We start from the raw sequence: 19,833 nt of genomic DNA on the forward strand, positions 1-19,833 counted from the left end.
ATTCGGGGCGGGGGAGTGTGCTTGGAAAGGGGATTGGACGGGAAGGAGGAGGGCCGGGGCCCGAGTAGGCAGGGGAGGGGAGGTCAGGGGCGGAGAGGCGTGCACGGTCGAGCACTGGGCGCTGCAGTGTCGCGAAGTTGGTGTGCGGCGCTTGGAAGGATGAGGTTGCCGCTAAGAGGAAGAGTTTCGGGGTGTGTCACTGTCTGCGACGGAGATGGTCCTGAGGGTCGCATGGAAGGGAGTATCATACCTGAGAAAGAGGGACCAGTGAATATGGAAGCCAAACTGACCTGAACATTTGATTCTACTGTTTAGCTTAACCTCTCAGTTCTGTGACTCTGGGCATGTTCCTTTTTTCTTTCTTTCTTTCTTTTTTTAAGCGTATGTGCATGATAGTGGGGAGCATAACCGTGGTGAGCACATGGAGGTCAAAGGACAACTTTGTGGAGTCAGTTTTCTCCATTTCACATGGGTTATAGGTACAGAACTTAGGACATCAAGTTAGCGCCAAAAAAAAAAAAAATGCCTTTACCAACTGAGCCATCTCACTGGTGCTCTGGGCACGTTCCTTAACCACTTCCTAGATGTCTTAGTTAAGGTTTCTATTGCTGTGGTAAGACATTATGACTGGAAGCGACTCGGGGAGGAAGGGGGGGTTTATTTGACTCACATGTCCCTGGTTGCAGTGCACTGAGGAAAATCAAGACAGGAACTCAAGGAAGGAATTGTAGAAGAAACAGTGGAGATATGCTGCTTACTGCCTTGCTCCTCATGGCTTGCTTAGCCTACTTTTGTATACTCCCCAGGACGTGCCCAGGGGTGGCACGGTCTCCAGTGATCTGGGCCCTCTCTCACCAATCACTATTCCAGGAAATGCCCACTTGCCTACAGTGCAGTCTGATGGATACGTTTTCTCAATGAAAATCTCCTCTTCACAGATACGTCTAGGGTTGTGTGTCCAGTTGACAAAACAAACAAACAAACAAAACAAAACAAAACAAAACAAAAAAACTACAAAAATCAGCACACTTGATCATGTTTCTTTATTTTTTTTTTCAGAGCTGAGGACCGAACCCAGGGCCTTGCGCTTGCTAGGCAAGTGCTCTACCACTGAGCTAAATCCCCAACCCCAATCATGTTTCTTCAGATGTAAGGAACTAATCACGTTTGAGTGCTCAGCCTGTGTCAGACACGGTTCTAAGTACCACATAAGAATAAAGTTGCTTAGAATTAAGTGCAACTGTGGAAGTGGCATTCGCACTTAAAAACTGAGCAAGCGAGTAATTTGTCTTATGTCACATAGTAAATGAAAAAATGGAGGTTTTATTTAGGCCAGGTAGCTCTAGAATTTGAGGTTTTGATTGCTAACTATGGCTTGTAAATCAGGTAGATAATTCTGTTTTTATATAGCATCTTAAGGATTTAAATTTGGCAAGCCCTGGGTCTGGAGAGATGGCTTGGAGGAGGTTAGAGCAATGGCTTCTCTTCCTGAGGTCCTGAATTCAACTCCCAGCCACCCGTATGGCAGCTCAGAGCTGTCTATAAAGGGAGCCAGTGCCCTCTTCCAGTGTGCAGGTGTGAAACCTTGCCTTCTTAGCTCTGCGTTTTCTTAGAGTCTAACATGTTCCTCAAATCATAAAAACTGTTCAATAAGGCTAAATAGGCTAACAGAAAAGGATGGAAAGTTTTGGGTTTGCGTGTCTTGTTTGTTTGTTTGAGACAGGGTTTCTCTGTGTAATCCTGGCTGTGCTGGAACTGTGGAGAAATGGAGGAAGAATACTGTAGTGTTTGGTAACTGGGACAGACTTTGTGGAGAAAGCTTTACAGTTCAGATGGTAGTCAAAAAAGAAAGGCAGAAATAGGCAGCACAGAGCGGTACATTGGCTTTAACAATAAGGACGATGATGGCTGGAAGGGAGACCTCGAAGGACAGTGGGCATAGGGACAGGGCTCAGAAGTTTAAGGAGAATATTTAAATCAGCCAGAGGGTGTGGAATAGAGAGCATCAGGAAAAGTACAAGGATACTGAAGGGTTGGGGAAAGGGCAAGTATCTGGGTTTGTGGATGGTAGGGTAAGTAGCATCTTATAGCTTAGTCAGATGAGTCTAATTGTCACAACATCCTAAAAGCTTTCTCTTCCTCTCTTGAACATCTTCTAGGCCTTTAAACATGAACCTCCATGTGTTCTTGTCTTTATTTTGTTCTTGACACCTCACTCTAGTCCTCTCTGCCCTGTCTTTTCTTTTTCATTGTTTCCATCCATTCATTCTGGGGTCACAATTCAACCCATTGCAAACAACAGCTCAGGTCAAACGTCCACCCCGTTTCTCACTTAAGAAACGGGTGGCTACCACTGAAGCTAACGGACTATAAAAAAATGTAATGGTATGCTCAGTATTACAGAGGTTTATCAAGGCCCAGATGCTGGGAGAAACTGATGCGTATGGTCACATTGAAAGAACTGAATGCATACTGGTTCATATTTTACAGATGAGTTCATTTGCCCAAAGTTCCACACCAGTAGGATAAGCCAAGACCTATTCCTCCTTTGATCCGGAAACCCATTGCTGAATGAGTTTTCTGGGGTCCAGATCTTATTTTTCATCATGGCCTACAGGGCACCATCCCATCTTACACAAAAACTATAAGTGACTTCTGCCTCACTCCAGTATACTTAGTCCAACACGCACGCACGTGCGCGCGCGCGTGCGCACGCACACACACACACACACACACACACACACACACACTACTTTAAACTGCTAACTACATGTGTCTATACCTTTTCACTTTTCTTAAATATGTAATTAACCGCATAAATCAGAAAAGCTTTTCCTGAACTCAAAAAAGCATTGTTTATATACCACCATCACAAGTTTTTGCTCTTAATTTTAAAAGTGTGGCTAAAATAACAAAAGCCCTTTTGTGTCTCATAGACTATTCTTTCATGGAAAAGGATGTCTTGGTTATATGATTGAGTCTATGCTAAGGCGAACTTCAAATATGAACAGTTCACCTGAGCCTGAGAAAAACTAAGATACAAACACTTAGATAAACTATATTAGTCCTTGTCGTGGTTTGAACAAGAATGGCCCCATGAGCTCGTGGATTTTAGTATTTGGGCCCCAGCTGGTTGAACTGTTTGGGAAGAATTAGGAGCTCCGGCTGTTTTGGAGGAGGGCAGTAAGGGTGGGCCAGTTAGTTCTCTGCTTGTGGATGAAGATGTCCGCTCTCAGCCCCTGCTCTAGCGCTGTGCCTGCTTGCCTGCTGCCGTGCTCCTTGCCATGGTAGTCATGAACTGCAAGCCCTTGATAAAGTCTTTCTTCTATAGTGTCTCATCACAGTGATAGAAGAGTAACTAAGACACTTCTGAATAAAATTAATTAATTGATGGCACGAGGTTACAGTTTTCATTAAAACAGGGAAGTTTAGGACCAACCTTTTTTTTTCCTATCTCACCATATCTATGATTATAGAAATAGAGTAATGTCATATACTCCAGATATATTTTTAATTTTTTTATTTTTGTTTTAAAAAACATCCTATATCATTAGACAACTCAATTATTTTGTATCCTACATCATAGTATTCTCTTCAAAACTTTGAAATTGTAAACCATCTAGAATTATTCTTGTCAAATCCTAACAATCACCTCACTAGATATTATGAAGGCCTATGCTACCTCCCCTGATAAGTAAATTATTATTTATAAGTAATGATTCCTATAGAATTAGAAAAGTATTCAGTGGATACCTGGATCATTGAACGATTAAGTGATGGTTCCAAACTCCTGGCTCCCTCCCTGAGTTGCCATAAATCCCATGAAGTTTGCATGCAGAAGCACACACTATCTCATAGGCTGGCCATCTCAGTGAACCAGGGTTCTGAGAATGGAGCCTGGGACAGCCCTTATGGACGGAAGTAGAATCTGCAGGGACAGCCTCATTGGTTGCAGGTCAGCACCCGTTTTATTTGAAGATGGTCTGATACACAGCAACCCTGTGGTTAAGGACAGCTTTGTTGAGATTCAGCTATTTGGTTCAGAAGTATATTAAACTGGGCTTTCAATTTAGTCTTTTTTTTTCTTTTTTTCGGAGCTGGGGACTGGACCCAGGGCCTTGCGCTTGCTAGGCAAGCGCTCTACCACTGAGCCAAATCCCCAACCCCTCAATTTAGTCTTATACGTGAAGATAGTATTCGGCTACAGGGAAACTCACGGCCAAAGGAAAGCAACCTCAGGCCAAATTCAATTTATGTAAAGATTTGTATGCAACATTCTATTACAATATCCTCTTCTGATACCAACTTGTCATTGGATTGAAAACTACTTAATATACTATCTCACTGAACTTTTTTTTGGTAAAAATTAGCTGTACATTTGAGAGCCCAGGGTATACATTAGCTGTCCAAGGTGATATTTAAAGGGAACATAAAGCAAACGTAGATGAGCACTCAGGGGAAGTAGAGGGACATGAGCCAGCAAAGGAGGCCATGGAGTAGCCAGGAGGACAGGAGAATATCAGTAGGACATGGTGTCCCAGACCAGTTTCTGGAGGACAGAGTGCTTCTTACAAGTGTTGGTTGTCTAATATTCCTGTATGCAACCCTGTATGGAAAGGACCTGTGCAAAGTTTGAGCTGATAAACTGAGAAAAGAAGCTACTAGTGACACTCTGAGCTGAGCTTGTGTCAGTGACAAACCTTCCAGGTCCCTTCGCTGTGGAGGGTGATCAGCAGGTAAGAGAACACTGCTCCACAAGCTTCGAGAAGTGTGAGCAAGTCTCCAGGGCCTTTGCATTCACGGCCTTTGCATTCACTGAGTATGATCTTAAAGTTCTAGAGAGAGTGTAACACTCTCAGTAGCTACGGAGTAGCCTTATTAAATAGCTTGAAAACTCTTACAGGTTTTGATGGCCACCTGGTTTTATTCTTGCAATGAAGAAAGGTTCTGAACGAAAGCTCTCCAAAGCAAAGATGCCAGTGTCATCTCATTTTCCTGGGCCATCGTCTCTTAGGTCCAGCATGCGATCTAGGTCACTGTCCCCTTTAATTGGATCTGAGACTCCACCTTTTCATCCTGGTGGACAGTGCCCTGCACAGGCTGAGCTTACAGATGAAAACACCATGCCTTTGGAGTCCCAGCAACATAAAGGTACTGCTAAAAATGTCTTGTCTTACACGTAAGTAGAGACGGGAAATACTGAGCTTAAATGTGGAATCCTGAACTAACTTGAATTGCTGTTTTAGTTGGTAGAAACTGTTTAAGAATGGAGAGGGGACTAATGCTTCTGGATGAGGTAAAGGTGGATGAGAAGGGATTCGGAGTAGAGAGTTTCTAGGAGAGGAAGTTGGATTTCTCGTAGAGAGTTCCTTTAAGCACTTACTAGAAGTTTTCCACCCACCGTAGTTGTGGTTGGACATCTCTCCTCACCTGAGAGTAGAGTACTTTCAAGACAAAAATTTGCTCTAAATATACTAGTGGTGCTTGGGCTCTTCTGGCTTCTTCTTCTTTTTTTTTTTTTTTTTTTCTTTTTTTTTCGGGGCTGGGGATCGAACCCAGGACCTTGCGCTTCCTAGGCAAGTGCTCTACCACTGAGCCAAATCCCCAGCCCCTTCTGGCTTCTTATATGTAATGGTATTGACTTCCACTTACAGAACACACACAGGTCCCACCAGTGTTTTAAAAGCTTTTTTCTTAAAAATAACTTGCTGCCATTCTAGTTTGTTTTCAGAAATGCTGTATTCTTTGCTAGGTCGTGAAATCTCATTGGCCTCTGCTGACTGAGTAGCTGACATTTTTATGTTAAAACACTTTGAGCATGGAGTTCAGACCCTACTGTGCAGCTTTACTGCCTGTTGGTCCCTGGTCATTTCTGAATGGATCGTTATTCCAGAATGTTGGTTTGTCAAGAGTCTATTTTCTCTTTATAAAATGCAATATGCCAGCACTTTCTACAGAGGCCATAAAGGAATATCTGTTATCTACCAAATTGATTACCTATGTCCATAAAATGTTATGATACTTTCTATTTCATAAAGCAACAAGTGAGAAGAATAGAGCTTGAAACGAACCTCAGCGCTGTGTATGGCTAAAAGTGCAAGTAGAAACCCTTGCCTGAGGGCCTGAGTTTGATTTCCAGGAACCATGGAGGAAGGCAAGAACTGACTTCCAAAACTTAGGTTCTGATCTCCATACTGTGTTACAAGTATACGCGTGCACACACACACACACACACACACACACACATGCACACACACACACACACACACACATGCACACACACACACACACACACCCCACAAATAGAAATTTTAAATGTATCTGCTTGAGTTGAAATTTTGAAATTTGTACTATATTGGTTGCAGGATATTGAGCAAATAATTTAAAATATGTACTTATTTTTATGTATATGGGTGCTTTACCTGCATGTATATCTGTATGGTACTTGTGTGCCTGGTGTTCTCAGAGACCAGAGGGTCTTCCTAACACTGGAGTGGCAGACGTTCGCAAGCTGCCATGTGAGTATTGGGATCAAACCATGTCCTCTGCAAAAGCAGCCAGTGCTCTTAACCACCGAGTCGTCTCTTGTGATCAAGTGATTTTTTCATCAATATGAACATTATTTTTTCTTCAAAGGTTTATACAAATTACATATTTAAATGTGGAACATTTATTGCCAAGTCCAGAGTGATAGACTAAGTGTGTTCATCGTGGTAATGAAGTGATAGAAAGTGACAGATTAAGGTACTGTGGTTATAGCCAGCCAGGTACCATCTGTATACTGCATGGATTAAGTTTACCTTGCGTATGGTGTAAAGATGATTTATATTTGGTGACATTCATACCTGCCTACTGATAATGAATTGTTTCTGGGTTTCAGGAGCTGATCCATACGTAGGAGTCCGGTATATTACAGAGGCCCTCATCAAAAAACTCACTAAACAGGACAATTTGGCCTTGGTGAAGTCTCTGAATCTTTCACTTTCTAAAGATGGTGGCAAGAAATTTAGGGTACGTTTCAAGCAGTTTCTAAACATAAACATTGATTTCACTGTCTTATGTCTGAGGCCTGCCAGAATTTATTTAGGAATTTTTTTTTTTTTTGCTTTAACACCCACATGAGTGCACATGAGTTCATAATTTTGGAGGCCAGAGTTGGTGGATCTCTTGGAGGTGGGGCTCTGGATGCTTGTGAATTACCCAGCTTGAGTGCTAGGAATTGAACTCAAGTCCTCTGCAACAATAATGGAGGCTCTTAACTGCTGAGCCGTCTCTCCAGCACCCATTTAGCAAGTATCACGTTTGGAAACATCAAGTTTTCATTTCATGGGAAAGAATGGCAGGCAGCAGGCAGGCGGCAGGCAGCAGGCAGGCGGCAGGCAGCAGGCAGGCAGCAGGCAGCCAGCAGGCAGCAGGCAGGCAGCAGGCAGCCAGCAGGCAGCAGGCAGGCAGCAGGCAGGAGGCAGCAGGCAGGAGGCAGGCAGGCAGGCAGTAGGCAAGAGGCAGGCAGGCAGGCAGGCAGGCAGACATGTTGAGAGACAGCTGAGAGCTGTACATCCTGATCCACAGCCAGCAGGCAGAGGGAGAACAAGACACATGGGCTTTTGAAGCCTCAAAGCACACCCTGCTAGTGACATACCTTCTTCAAAAGGCTACACCTCCTGATTCTTACCTGACAGGTCATCTGCTGGGAACTAAGCTTGCAATTATGAGTTGATGGGACCAATCTCATTCAAAGAAGACTTTTTTTTTTTTCAAAATTCTCAGGTGTTTTATTTAGTCTAATCTCAAGCTTTTTTTGTTGTTGTATATACAGACAGAAAGGAATAGGAAAGTCTAAGTGTAGACACATTAGCCTCTTAATGGTGGTTTACTGGGCAGTGTGATTCTTCCTGTTTTAGTGAGACCTCAATAAGAATGTTTTATGTTTTGTTTGAAAGTGTTATTAAAGTGCATGCAGATTTCAGTTGTACAGTTAAAGAGGAAAAGGAAACTCGGAGTAGTTTTAAAGTTGGAGAAATGATGCTCTGTGGCTGTTATGTGCACCACACACGTCAGTCTAAGGAGGCAGATACAGGGGCAAAAAAGTCTAGCTTGTAATCTCTGGGAATTTAGAGTTTGCATGAAAAGTGTCTAGGATTAAGTGTAGAAATAGGGAGAATCAGAGAGAATGGGTTGGGGAGGCCAAACTGATGTAAAAGTCTGAAGGATCTGTTGTGCTACAAAATCTCCAAGAGCACAAGGCTGCAGGCTGAAACCTCAGACAGGAAGAATGACAGTGGCACAGGATTTGGCTATTTAAAGTCTTTCCTTCCGTTTTTTCAAACCCACCAAGTCTATTCTTTCAAGGGTTGTTTGCTTTTTTTAATGTTTATTTATTTTTATTTTATTTTATATGTTTTGCCCAGATGTATGTCTGTGTAACTTATGCATTGCCTTGTGCCTACAGAGGCTAGAAGAGGGCACCAGCTCCCCTGGAACTAGAGTTATAAATGGTTGTAAGCAACCATGAAGGTTCTGAGAATCAAACCATATCCCTTTTCTAGGGCAGCAAGTGTTTTTACCTGTTGAGCCATCTCTCTGGACCCTTGTTTGTGGTTCTTGTTAATTTTTTAAAAGTCAACCCAATGTTCTCTGTTCCTGGTTGTACCCACAACTGACTCAACTGACATGGCGCTGGATATACATCTGTCCTCTGTCAACCTTTCCTTACCAACCAGTGGTAGACAGACACCCTCTCCTCTTCAGTTAACAGATACTTATTTAGCACCCAGTCTGTGTCAGCAGTACTTAGCAGTGTGCACAGCAGGCAAAATCTGCCCTTGTAGAGCCTTGTATACTGTCACGAGATTGTCTTTGCGTTTTCACTGTCTAAAATCTTGTTTGAGGCTTGTACATTCCAGTAAAGTCAAGACATCCTTTGTTCTTTATTTGCCACTGTATTTCATATGCATAGACATTTCATATACATAGAACTGCTCCTGGCACCTAATCCATGTGGATAAATATTTGCTGAGTGGACAGATGATGATGGAGAGGCAGTGATGTGCCAGTCCACTAGCAGTAAATAGGGAAGGCAAGAAAAGCCAAGGTGGACAGTTCTTGGGAGAGCACTCATGACAAATGAGGGAGGTAAGAGGAAGGCACAATGGAAACGCCTCCGTTACAGTACAGTGCAACTTCCTGAGCACAGAAGAAATGTGAACATGGTGAATATGAGCTGTGCAGTGGGGAAATGACCTGGGTCACTGCCATAGCCTTCCTGCGTGGTACCACATGTTAGCTGTGCAGTGCACATCTACTGTACAGTGACTGAGAGGAGGGCCTTAGATAGTGCAGTAGTTGTTTATAATCAGTAAGACTTGCTCTTCCTGCGGGTCCCCCAACAATTGGAGTGGGGGTTGCCCCTAACTCTGCTGCCTGCCTGTGGATCCTGCTCCCCTAACTGGGCCACTTTGTCTGGCCCCAGCGGGAGAGGATGTGTCTAGTCCTGCGTGTTCATACCCAGGGGCCTCTCCCTTATCAGAGGAGAAGAGGAGGGGGTTGAGAGGAGAGGTTATGTGAGGGGAGAATGGGAGGAGGGGGCTGTAATTGGGATGTAAATAAATGAATTAATTAATGGAAAAAAGACTGAAGCTGCTCAATGGGACAGTGGGAGGGAAGAGGGAGGAGGGAGGGGCATGGGAAGGTTGAAGTCAGAGGAATGATGGTGAGTAGTTTGACTTCTTGCTCTGTAGGAGTGCGGTGGTCAGGGAGAATGTCAGCAGAGCCTTACTACTATGGTCAGGGAAAGCCCAAGCAGGGATCATCCAGGAAAGCCCTTAGGGTTTGCTGATCAAAACAGCCTCGAAAGCACACACTCCACATTTTACGTCAGACGTTTGTGATATAAAGTATTTACCATTTATTTCCAATTAGTACATCGAAAATCTGGAAAAGTGTGTTAAACTTGAAGTTCTAAATCTCAGCTATAATCTAATAGCGAAGATAGAGAAAGTGGACAAGCTGTTACGATTACGTGAACTCAACTTATCGTATAACAAAATCAGGTGAGTCACTGCTCCTCTAGGTAGCATTGCACGGTCTTCCTGTCAGAGATGGACTGAGAGTATCTGTGCTATTGAAAGAGTCCTTTGGGGGGTTGGGGATTTAGCTCAGTGGTAGAGCGCTTGCCTAGGAAGCGCAAGGCCCTGGGTTCGGTCCCCAGCTCCGGAAAAAAAAAACAAAAAAAAAAACAAAAAAAAAAAAGAGTCCTTTGCAGGAGCAGGAGTTTTGATTCTTGTTTACTGGATTCTGGAATGTCTCCTCTGTCTTTATGTTTCAGTGTCGCGTTAGTATAGAGTAGGTTTTTACTTAGCGTTGTGAAGGCAGACACATTTTCTTGGTACCAATTTAATTCTATTTTTAGCAGTAACTTTGTCTAATTTTTACCCGTGACCCCTTGCCTTATTACGTACATAATGCTTATGTGAAGAAAAGGCAATTTTGATCCTGAAGATACTCCACATAATTTGGTCCTGTACATGTATCCTTATGTTCTTGCTGCTGCTACAGAACTCAGGAGCGTGCCCCGCATTTCTAACTCAGATGCACATACAGACGTGCAAGTGCTGGGGGAATCAGTGTGGTAAAACCCAGTGACGACTGAAGCCACACAGAAAACTGTGACGGGGAAGATGAAGCAAGAGCAAATCTTGAAAACCTTTGTGCATGGGTTCCCCAACTCAGACTCCTGACAAGTGAAGCGACAGCAGCCATGGGCCTGGGGAAGTTCTAACTCAGACAGAAATGAAACTTAAAAAAAAAAAACCCTGGCAAATCCAGGTCATGATGTGAACAGAGTTGATCTAATGAAAGTAATTTCTTAGTGAAAACGAAGCTAGAGGCTCAGGAATGTCTGCTCAGTGCAGCAGATTGACTAGGGTCAGAGTGCCAGCTAGGTGGCCGGCAGTGTGACGAGCAGGCCGTCAGCGATGGCTTAGAGGGCGAGTAGCAAGGGCTTTATAATTTAAATATTTTCACTGCAGCACACGTATTCGTGAGCAGTATCATTTTAGAAAGTGCCACACATGCTGCTAGCATAGTGCGTCTTTGGTGATGACAGTGCTATTAAGTATAGTCCACATCTGGGTAGCACTGCGGCGCACAGTGGGGTCGAGTGTTCTACTCTCGTTGGTATGGCCATGGGCACCCTCTTCTCTCCTGTGTTATGTATGGTATAGAATATGTGTATAGGAAGATGGGCAGGGTTACCAGGCATATTCATAGAGCACTGGCAGTTTGGGGAAATTTGTCTTTGGCCACGTGGTTGGTGTTCAGGAAAAGAGTTAATGAGTTACAGTTATGAGAGGTAGCCCTGTCGCTAAGGCTGTTCACTATAAACTACAGTGAAAGGGCTTGATCACTCTCCTTCTAAGCTTGACTTTCTTCTCTGCTTTCCAGTAAGATTGAAGGACTAGAAAACATGTGTAACCTGCAAAAGCTAAACCTAGCAGGTAATGAAATCGAGCACATTCCTGGGTGGTTCTCAAAGAAACTGAAGTCTTTGCGAGTCCTCAATCTGAAAGGCAATAAGATATCATCGGTAAGTTGTTCAGAATAGCACAATTTATTTTTCCCAACATTTAAGTGATTTGGATTATAAAAGGTTTGTCCGTGCGTATGTTTTACGTTGAGCATGGTCCCTCATGCCCAGTAGCCTGTCTTTTCCTGCCCCTTCCTCCTGTAGTTATTCCCCTTTATCCTCCTAAAAGCTTCTTGATTCAGATGTTTTATTTGTTGGGAAAGTATTTGAAAAATAGATTTCCTTTAGCGTCCCTGTTTCCTTGGCCATATGCCATATTCAGATAGAACCCAGGATTCGTCATGTGTTAAACAGACTGCCCTCAGGTTCTTAGGTTCAGGGCTAACCTGGGATTGATGTCTCAGGGTTTTCCGTCTGTCAGGTCATTGCACTGCCTCACGCTCCTGGTGTCTAGTCCATCCTTACAGGTAATAAGGATGTAATAGACATCTATGTGAACTTACTCTGAGATAGTAAGTTTGACCCCCATTTTTCAGATGAAGTCTTAATTTCACTCATGTTTTGTTAGAAAATGCCTTCTGAACACCTAATTCATTGACTGTTACAACCGGAACAATCATGATTATAACTTAATGATAATTGTCATAGATGAGGAAGGGAAAGTCTACAGGGCTAGACTGCCCTAATATGACCTTGGAGAGTCCTTTGATTTCTATGAACTGTCTAAAATAGAGAAAATATTTTCTAAGAGGCTCAGATGAACCAAGGGACTAAAACTGCTTCAGAAGCTTTAGAACAATGAATGACTAAGGCCATGTTCTTTATTCCTTCAAGCATGAAGACAAATTAGAATATACACCATCTTTTCCATTTTATTGTTGATTATCTCACTTATTTGTTACTTACACTGAGGTTGTGGTGAGGCCTTTCTCTGTAAACCAAGCACATCTCAGACTTGCACCTCTCTTGCCTCCATCCTCACATGCTGGCGCAGGCGTGCTCTGCCACACTCAGCAAGAACCCTCCCTTCCTATTCCATTGTTAAAAAGATCTGGGAAGGACACTCTCCATTTTACTGCCACAGCCCATGAGCCTCAGAGTGTAAGCCTTTTGCCGTTTGGTAGTCACTGCACAGCTCTCGAAACTCACAGGATGGTGGGAAGAAGCAATCCTGGATCTACAGTCTTCTCAGAGTTCTTGATGTTAGGCCACACCCAGTGTCTGCTAAAGCACAGACGTCTGTTCAGTATTTGTGATGTGAAATCATATACCATCTTGTCATTATATGTTTGGCATTGACATCACTAGGGTGATATATGTTTCTTTGGAGGAAATAGGTACTTGTACTAGCTATTTAAAGTAGTGTCTCCTAACATACATAAGTTCTCAGAATAAACAGAAGAGTTTTCAAAGAATGGGTATTTAACATGTTTTTATGGTTTTTAACCATCAAGTATAATTCAGTTATCTCAAGATTTACCAAAATCCTTCATAGCAATTCATTTTATGCTTACTTGAACAATCCAAAATAAAGACATTGTAATGTAGACTGAGATTGAACCCCCATTTTATCTCTTACAGGCTCTGAGCTAAGGCAGTCATACCTCTGAACCCTGACAATGCATACTACTGTCTGATACACCAGTGCTTACACGCCCCTTGCTGTCCCTTTCTCATGCTGCTCTTAGGGGCAGTGAGTTTCATAAATAGGTTTCTTGACATGTTAAAAGCAATGTGTTGATCTATTACTGCCTTTGTTCATATAATCATTCCTTTACCGCTGTGGTACCATTTCAGCTCCAGGATGTAAGCAAGTTGAAGCCACTTCAAGATCTGACTTCTCTAACCCTCATTGACAATCCAGTTGTGGCCCTTCCTCATTACCTCCAGTTCATCATTTTCCACCTCCGTTCCCTGGAAAGTTTGGAGGGTCAGCCAGTAACCACTCAGGATAGACAAGAGGCTTTCGAGAGATTCAGTTTAGGTAAGATGATAGATACTTAAAGAACACCAAACCTGAATGTGGAAGGAACTTATCTTTGGAAGTTCTGTGGAAGGATAGGGTCTGGGAAATGCCTCAGAGGGTAAGGACCTGAGTTCAATTCCTGAGACCCACTTGGTGGAAGCACAGAGCCAACTCCGCAAGCTGCCCTACTACCTGGATTGTCTGCCCTAGGTCAGTGTGCTTCTGTTCACAGCCAGTAAGCAAAGGAACAAATACTCAGTTTTAAAAGGGACATATTACCACATCAGACATTTTAAAGAAGGATAAATTATAAACCTTATAATCCTACTAAAATGTACATGGAAATGGCACCATAAATTGGTTAATCAAGCAAGTATCTGTTGACCATATACTATGTACCAAAGTGATTGTGTGTGTGTGTGTGTGTGTGTGTGTGTGTGTGTGTGTGTGTGCAAGGTGTAAGAAGAGGAAGAATGATGAGCCAAGAAAACAGTAAATGGCAAGCTAGTAAGATCAGAGTACAGGAAACAGTTTCTCATGTCCAGAAACGATTTCAAGACAGCAGGTGCTCACCCTGCTGAGTGGACTGACAGAAGAGTAAGCAAGATCAACAGGGACATGGCTGTGGAGTTGCTTCAGGCTTGGCAGTGGTGGGAGGCAGTGGTGGTGCATACCTTAATCCCGTACTTGGGAGGCAGTGGGAGGTGGGTCTCTGAGTTCGAGACCAGGACAGTCCAGTATAACAGAGAAACCCTGTCTCAAAAAATTTGCTTTGGATTGGTGTTATTGCCTGGAGCAATTGGAGAGGGATAGGAACTGATGGTAGTTTAGCAGATTAAGGATTGGGGAGGAGATATTCGATCGAAGATTTGAAATTCCTGCAGCGGCTTCACTCTTCCAATACTTAGTAATTGTAATTCTTAAGGATTAAAGGTAAAGAAAGATCTAAGATTAAATACTCACCCATAGCTTCAAGGAAACGTAAAGAGATGCAATGAGGTTTAATTAACCTCAAAGTTTTTAGTAATGAAACAGCACTCCTGAGATCAGGAGAGACAAATCATGCCTTCATTCCTTTAGTTCATAAAAATGAGGTCCAAAAGGATTAGATTTTGAGAGAGAGGGTGGGGATGGGTGTCATTGATCATCTTTTGGTAGGAGGAATACTTCCTTGTCAAAAAAGGAAAAATAATATGTGTGTGTCAGTACTTCTGTTGTCTTCGTCGTAGGAGAATTAGGGCTCTCCCTTAATGAAACATGACGCTGTCTGCTGAGAAAGACTGGATGGAGGATGGGAGGTTCCAAGAGAAAGGAGGATATGAAGTGCCCATTTTAGTGCTGGGAAATCAGCCTCTGTTCGATCTGAGTTTGAAATTGAATTTGTAATCAGGGTTAATCTACTTTTGACCTTTAAAAGTGGCAGTTTCACACCAGTGAGATAGCTCAGTGAGGAAGACTGCTTTATGTATAAACCTCATCAGTCATGTCCCATCCTGGAACATCTACAAAAAGGTAGAAGAGAGAGAAGAGAGACGGTCCCACAAAGTTGTCATGACTTCCGTGCACACACACTGTGGCTTCTATGCTTGTGTGTGTGTGTGTGTGTGTGTGTGTGTGTGTGTGTGTGTGTGCGCGTGTATGTGTGTGTGTGTGCGCGCATGTGTGTGTGTGCGCACGCATGTGTGTGTGTGTGTACTCACACATGCAAACACATATACACACAGATAATATCTATAGTTAAAAATCCCCTCCAATTACCATACCTTAACTCTTAGTACAGGTCAGATTCAAATTCAAAGTGGCCATCCTTTTCCCAAAACACCGTGGCTGCTGAGTTTGAAAGTCAGTTGTGTTACACAGTTCTTAGACTTGTTTTGCCAGTGTTTGGAGCATGTTCGACGTTTTCCAAGACAGGAGTATAATGACCAATGAGCTACTTCATTTTTATTGACAGAGGAGATAGAAAGGCTGGAAAAAGACCTGGAAAAGAAGACAGTGGAAACAGAAGAGCTTAAGAACAAACAAACAAAGTTTCTTGAGGAAATAAAACATCAGGATAAACTAAACAAGTCATTGAAAGAAGAAGCCATGTTACAAAAACAGAGCTGTGAGGAGCTAGAAAGTGACCTCAACACAAAAAAGGAGCTGGTGAGTCTGTTGGGCGTTGGTTTGGCTGTATTCTGTTAGGTTGAGAAATCTCTGCTCTTGCATTTAGAAGCACAGTGTCCTGACTGTAGCATTGGGAAGATGGGGTTGACAGGATCATGGACAAGGGCGTCGTGAGCTGTAGTTGACTGTGATTTGCTGCCCAAAGGATAACATGGGAACAATGGTGCCTGGCACGAGGGACGCATGATGCCAGGCACTGGGAGCAGCTGGTCACACTGCTTAGGACATGTTTCAAATAGCATCACAGATAAGACTGTACATTATCAAAAGTTTAGAGCCTAGCAGAGTTACTCAAAGTTTAAACATAACACACCCTGTGTCATGGGACTTCTTTTCAATAGAAATGGTAGCAGTAATGTGTAAAAGTAAGTGTCAATGCGTGCGCATGTACACACACAGATATATGCAATGCATTTTGATAAATGCCACTGTCCACTTCAGAAAGCTTATTACCAATTTATGCTTTCCACAGCACTGAGTAAAAGGGTCACACTGGGTTTATTATTGTGAACTTACAGGGGAGAAAATGGAATCTTGTTACAGTTTTATTCTTATATTTTTATAATTACTAGAGAAGTGAATGTTATATATGTATTCATTGATCATTTATTTTTCTTTTTTAAATTACCCATTTCATTATTTTTCTCTCTTTTTTGTTATTCCAAATTACTATTCTATATTTAAAAAGAGAATTCTAGGTCTTATTTTGAGAGTTTACATTTTCCTTTGTCTCTTGCAGAAAATCTGATGATAACATCATCTTCAGTGATTTGCAGTTTTATTAAGTGATTGTGCATTAAACTAGGTTTTTTTTTAATAAAAGAAAAGTGTGTGGAATTAAGTCTTTTGAGGGCTATCCTCACCATCAACAAATACTAACCCAACTTGTTCTTTGTCCTTTTTCGGTTTTTCGTTTGCTCATTTGTTTTTTGGGGGTTTTTTGCAAGCTACTTAACTTTTACCTTTCACTGTTCTTGCTTTTTAAATGGAAATGTTTACCTGTCCTGCCACCCTCACGACTGTGAGGACTTGAGGCTCTGAGTGTGAAAATAGCTTTGGGTGAAGCAAGCTAGGAATGCCAGGTGGTGTTTCTGCTCAGTGAAGCCGTGTGTTAGAGGCAGATTGACACCAGTACTGACGACTGCTTCCTTCAGCAGTGGGTCCTCAATAGAGAGACCCAGTGGCATCAGAGCCTAGCTCTCCAGTGCCCTCCAGGTGACATGTCTGTTTGCTTCTTTCTTCTCTTAGCCCACATCTTGGTTTCCTGCAGGTCATTTCCTGCTGAGTCTTTATTCCTCTTTAAGGTAGCTCCTCCAGGACTGCACCGCACACTGTGTTCTGTGGTGTTGCATGAAGCCTGTATTAGTGTGCTCGTTTACACTTTACGTTTTGAAACCGGCTTGCCTCTTTGGGAATGTGTTTGTGTGTGTGTGATGTGTTATAAATGACTTTGTATACGGGACAGTAAGTTTGAATGTGAGAGGAAATTAGTATCATTGTTGCGGTTGTAATATGTTAACTGCAGTCATCTCTTGATTATTCATAGCTGGTGCACAGCTAGCCACAGCCTCGACTGCTGTCTGCTTCGTGTGTGCACTTCCACCAGCAGACATTTGCTGAAGGCTCATCACCACCAAGTCCAGAGCTATGGAGAACACAAACATACTTTGAAAGCAAAGGTTATTGTAGAAAATAGCCCAGGCGTGCTCGCCTTTGTTTAGCCCCATTGTCCTTTTGCTTTGGGGGAAAAACCCTAAACGTAATGATGCATTGATGGGAATTGTCTCTGAGACTCAGGTCCTCTTGAACACTGACTGAACCCGTCAGTGTGTTAAATAGCAAGAGGACATGGATGGCAGTGTGGGACAGCACAGAGTGCTAGCCTTGAACCCAGGTTACTTGAGCTGGTGGGAGAGCGCAGCTCAGTGTTACTCCATTTGATGGATTCTCAGGAGGGGACTGCACGCTAACCTCTGCACGAGTTTGGTTTCCTGGCCTTGTAAAATGTCCCTGTATGCTTGTTTCTTTTCAACTTGCATTTTGATGAAATATTTCTGCATGCTTTTCTGTCTGAAAGGAATCCTCAGATTGTCAAAAAAAAAAAAAAGAAAGAAAGACAAAAAAGAAAAGGAAAGAAAAGGTAAAAAAGTCACTTAGTGGACCTTTTGGATGAACTCAAAGGATCTGTTTGGTAGTCAGGCCACCTGTGGCAAGGTAGTTCATCAAACTTGAGACTGAAACTTGTGCATTTGCAAATGCAGAAATTAGATTAGATAATTCTTACATTTTCCTCCTAGTGCCAAAATCTCCAAGAGTACCAAAAAGAGGTAATTAAAGTCACTGGAGTGTTAAACGTTACTAATATCACATATTTGCATCTGATTGAGCTCATTTACACTTCTTACTTCTGCTACAAAGAGTACTGCTATTTGGCCCAGCACTGAGGCACATGTCTATACTTCCAGTGCTCAAGAGGCTTAGACGGGAAGATCACATGCTCTGGCTGCTTGGGCTGCATAACAAATTCTGGGCAAACATAGTAAGGTCCCCTGCACCCCTCCCACCCATACCGAACACTCACAGCTCAGATTCATCAGCTAAAGTCAATCTTTCTAGTCCTCAGTAAAACGTCCCTCCATGAACTGAAGCAGAGACTGGGTTTAATACATTTGTGTTAGTGACTAGGATCAGGACACAAAGCACTGCAGGTGGCTGGCATTTGTTTTCATGTTCATGTGAAACAACCTGAATTGTTCTTTATGATTCATTGTGTCCTGAAATGGCACATCAAAGGCCTTTTATGTGACCTCTTCTGAAATGATAATTCTGTGTTTCATTTTCTGCAATATGGGATTGAGATAAGATGCTCTCAGTGTTGTGCTGTTTGCTGTAGTTGTGTGAGAACTGCCCATATCATTGTAGGATTACACTAATGCACTGATGCTTATCCATCTCACATTGGCCAATAGCTAAAACAGAAAACAGTGGAACTGACGCGGGCATGTCAGAAGCAGTATGAGCTGGAGCAGGAACTGGCCTTTTACAAAATTGATGCCAAGTTTGAGCCACTAAATTATTATCCGTCAGAGGTGAGTTTATATTTTATATTTATATAATTGCCCATCAAAGGCGAGTTTATATTTTTATATTTATATTATTATCCATCAGAGGTGAGTTTATATTTTTATATTTATTTTATTATCCATCAGAGGTGAGTTTATATTTTTATATTTATATTATTATCCATCAGAAGTAAGCTTATATTTTTTAGTAATCCAAAATTAAAGCTAGGATTGGGGGAGGCAGGAAGAAGACAAGTGACAGGAACATCAAAGGTTAATCTTTATATATGTATATGTATGTGATATGTATGTATATGTTCAGATGTGTAGGGGAGGGGATGCATGTATGCATGTAGACAGAGGTTAGACAATTTTCGGAAGTCACTTCTTTGCTTCCACTGTGTAGTTCCCAAAGATTTAACTCAGGTCATCAGTCTTGGCCACAGGTACCTCTGCCTGCAGAGCCATCTCCAGTCTACTCCAGTTTCTTGATGTAAGGATATCATCAAAGTATTCTGTACTGTGGTTGTATGTGTGAGTTATGTGGCTCTTGGAATGAAAATGGTGTTCTAAAGAGATAAAAGCTCCAAGGAGATCGCTGCCTGCAGCCACATCTATAGTCCAAAGCCGTCATCTTAGCGTCTGTCACCCTCTCTAGGTGCAGATCAGTGGGATGCAGGCTTTCGGCAGAAGCACCTCTGAGAGAGCTCTAGCGTGCTCACTGCTCTCGCATCAGCATCAGTTACAGTCAGCTGCTATTAGTAACACCACCATAGAAACAAGGAGCTGCCCGGTGGCCAAGGCCAGGAGTCCAACAGTGCATGCACGGTTTAGTTTCTAAACTTGATGACATAGAGATCTTACATCATTCGGGAAGCAACGTGATTCCCCCAGGCTTCTGATGTAAAGATGATCTACTCGCTAATAGAGGGAATAGCCCTCATAAGACCATTTTTAATTCTAATTCCTTCTCACTGTATGAAAAGGAAGATAAAGAATAACGTGTCTTTTAGCTTCTGGACATGTAAGATTGATAGAAGTATTCTGTGCTAGATTTGCTACTAATGTGTTAGGTTTGCAAATAATGTCATTTGACTGGAAGTTGCTTCTTA

The 19,833-nt window shown here is 42.5% G+C and overlaps 1 protein-coding gene across 15 annotated transcripts in view; it reads left to right on the plus strand.

Moving 5' to 3' along the window:
• Cntrl (centriolin) overlaps window positions 1-19,833 on the plus strand; it is a 72,721-nt gene that overhangs the window by 235 nt on the left and 52,653 nt on the right. For 14 of the 15 annotated variants that reach the window (XR_015683099.1, XR_015683102.1, XR_015683101.1 and 11 more), the window contains 7 exon segments: window positions 4,904-5,151; window positions 6,881-7,011; window positions 9,919-10,049; window positions 11,443-11,584; window positions 13,322-13,508; window positions 15,445-15,638; window positions 18,629-18,748. Coding sequence is in view for 7 of the 15 variants with exons in the window: in XM_087652748.1 (XP_087508874.1) it covers window positions 4,935-5,151; window positions 6,881-7,011; window positions 9,919-10,049; window positions 11,443-11,584; window positions 13,322-13,508; window positions 15,445-15,638; window positions 18,629-18,748 (1,122 nt within the window). In the remaining 8 variants the exon portion in view is untranslated. 15 annotated transcript variants of the gene reach the window in all.

This window comes from Rattus norvegicus, chromosome 3, assembly GCF_021556685.1.
Source record: "Rattus norvegicus strain SHRSP/BbbUtx chromosome 3, alternate assembly SHRSP_T2T, whole genome shotgun sequence".
Taxonomy (NCBI): domain Eukaryota; kingdom Metazoa; phylum Chordata; class Mammalia; order Rodentia; family Muridae; genus Rattus; species Rattus norvegicus.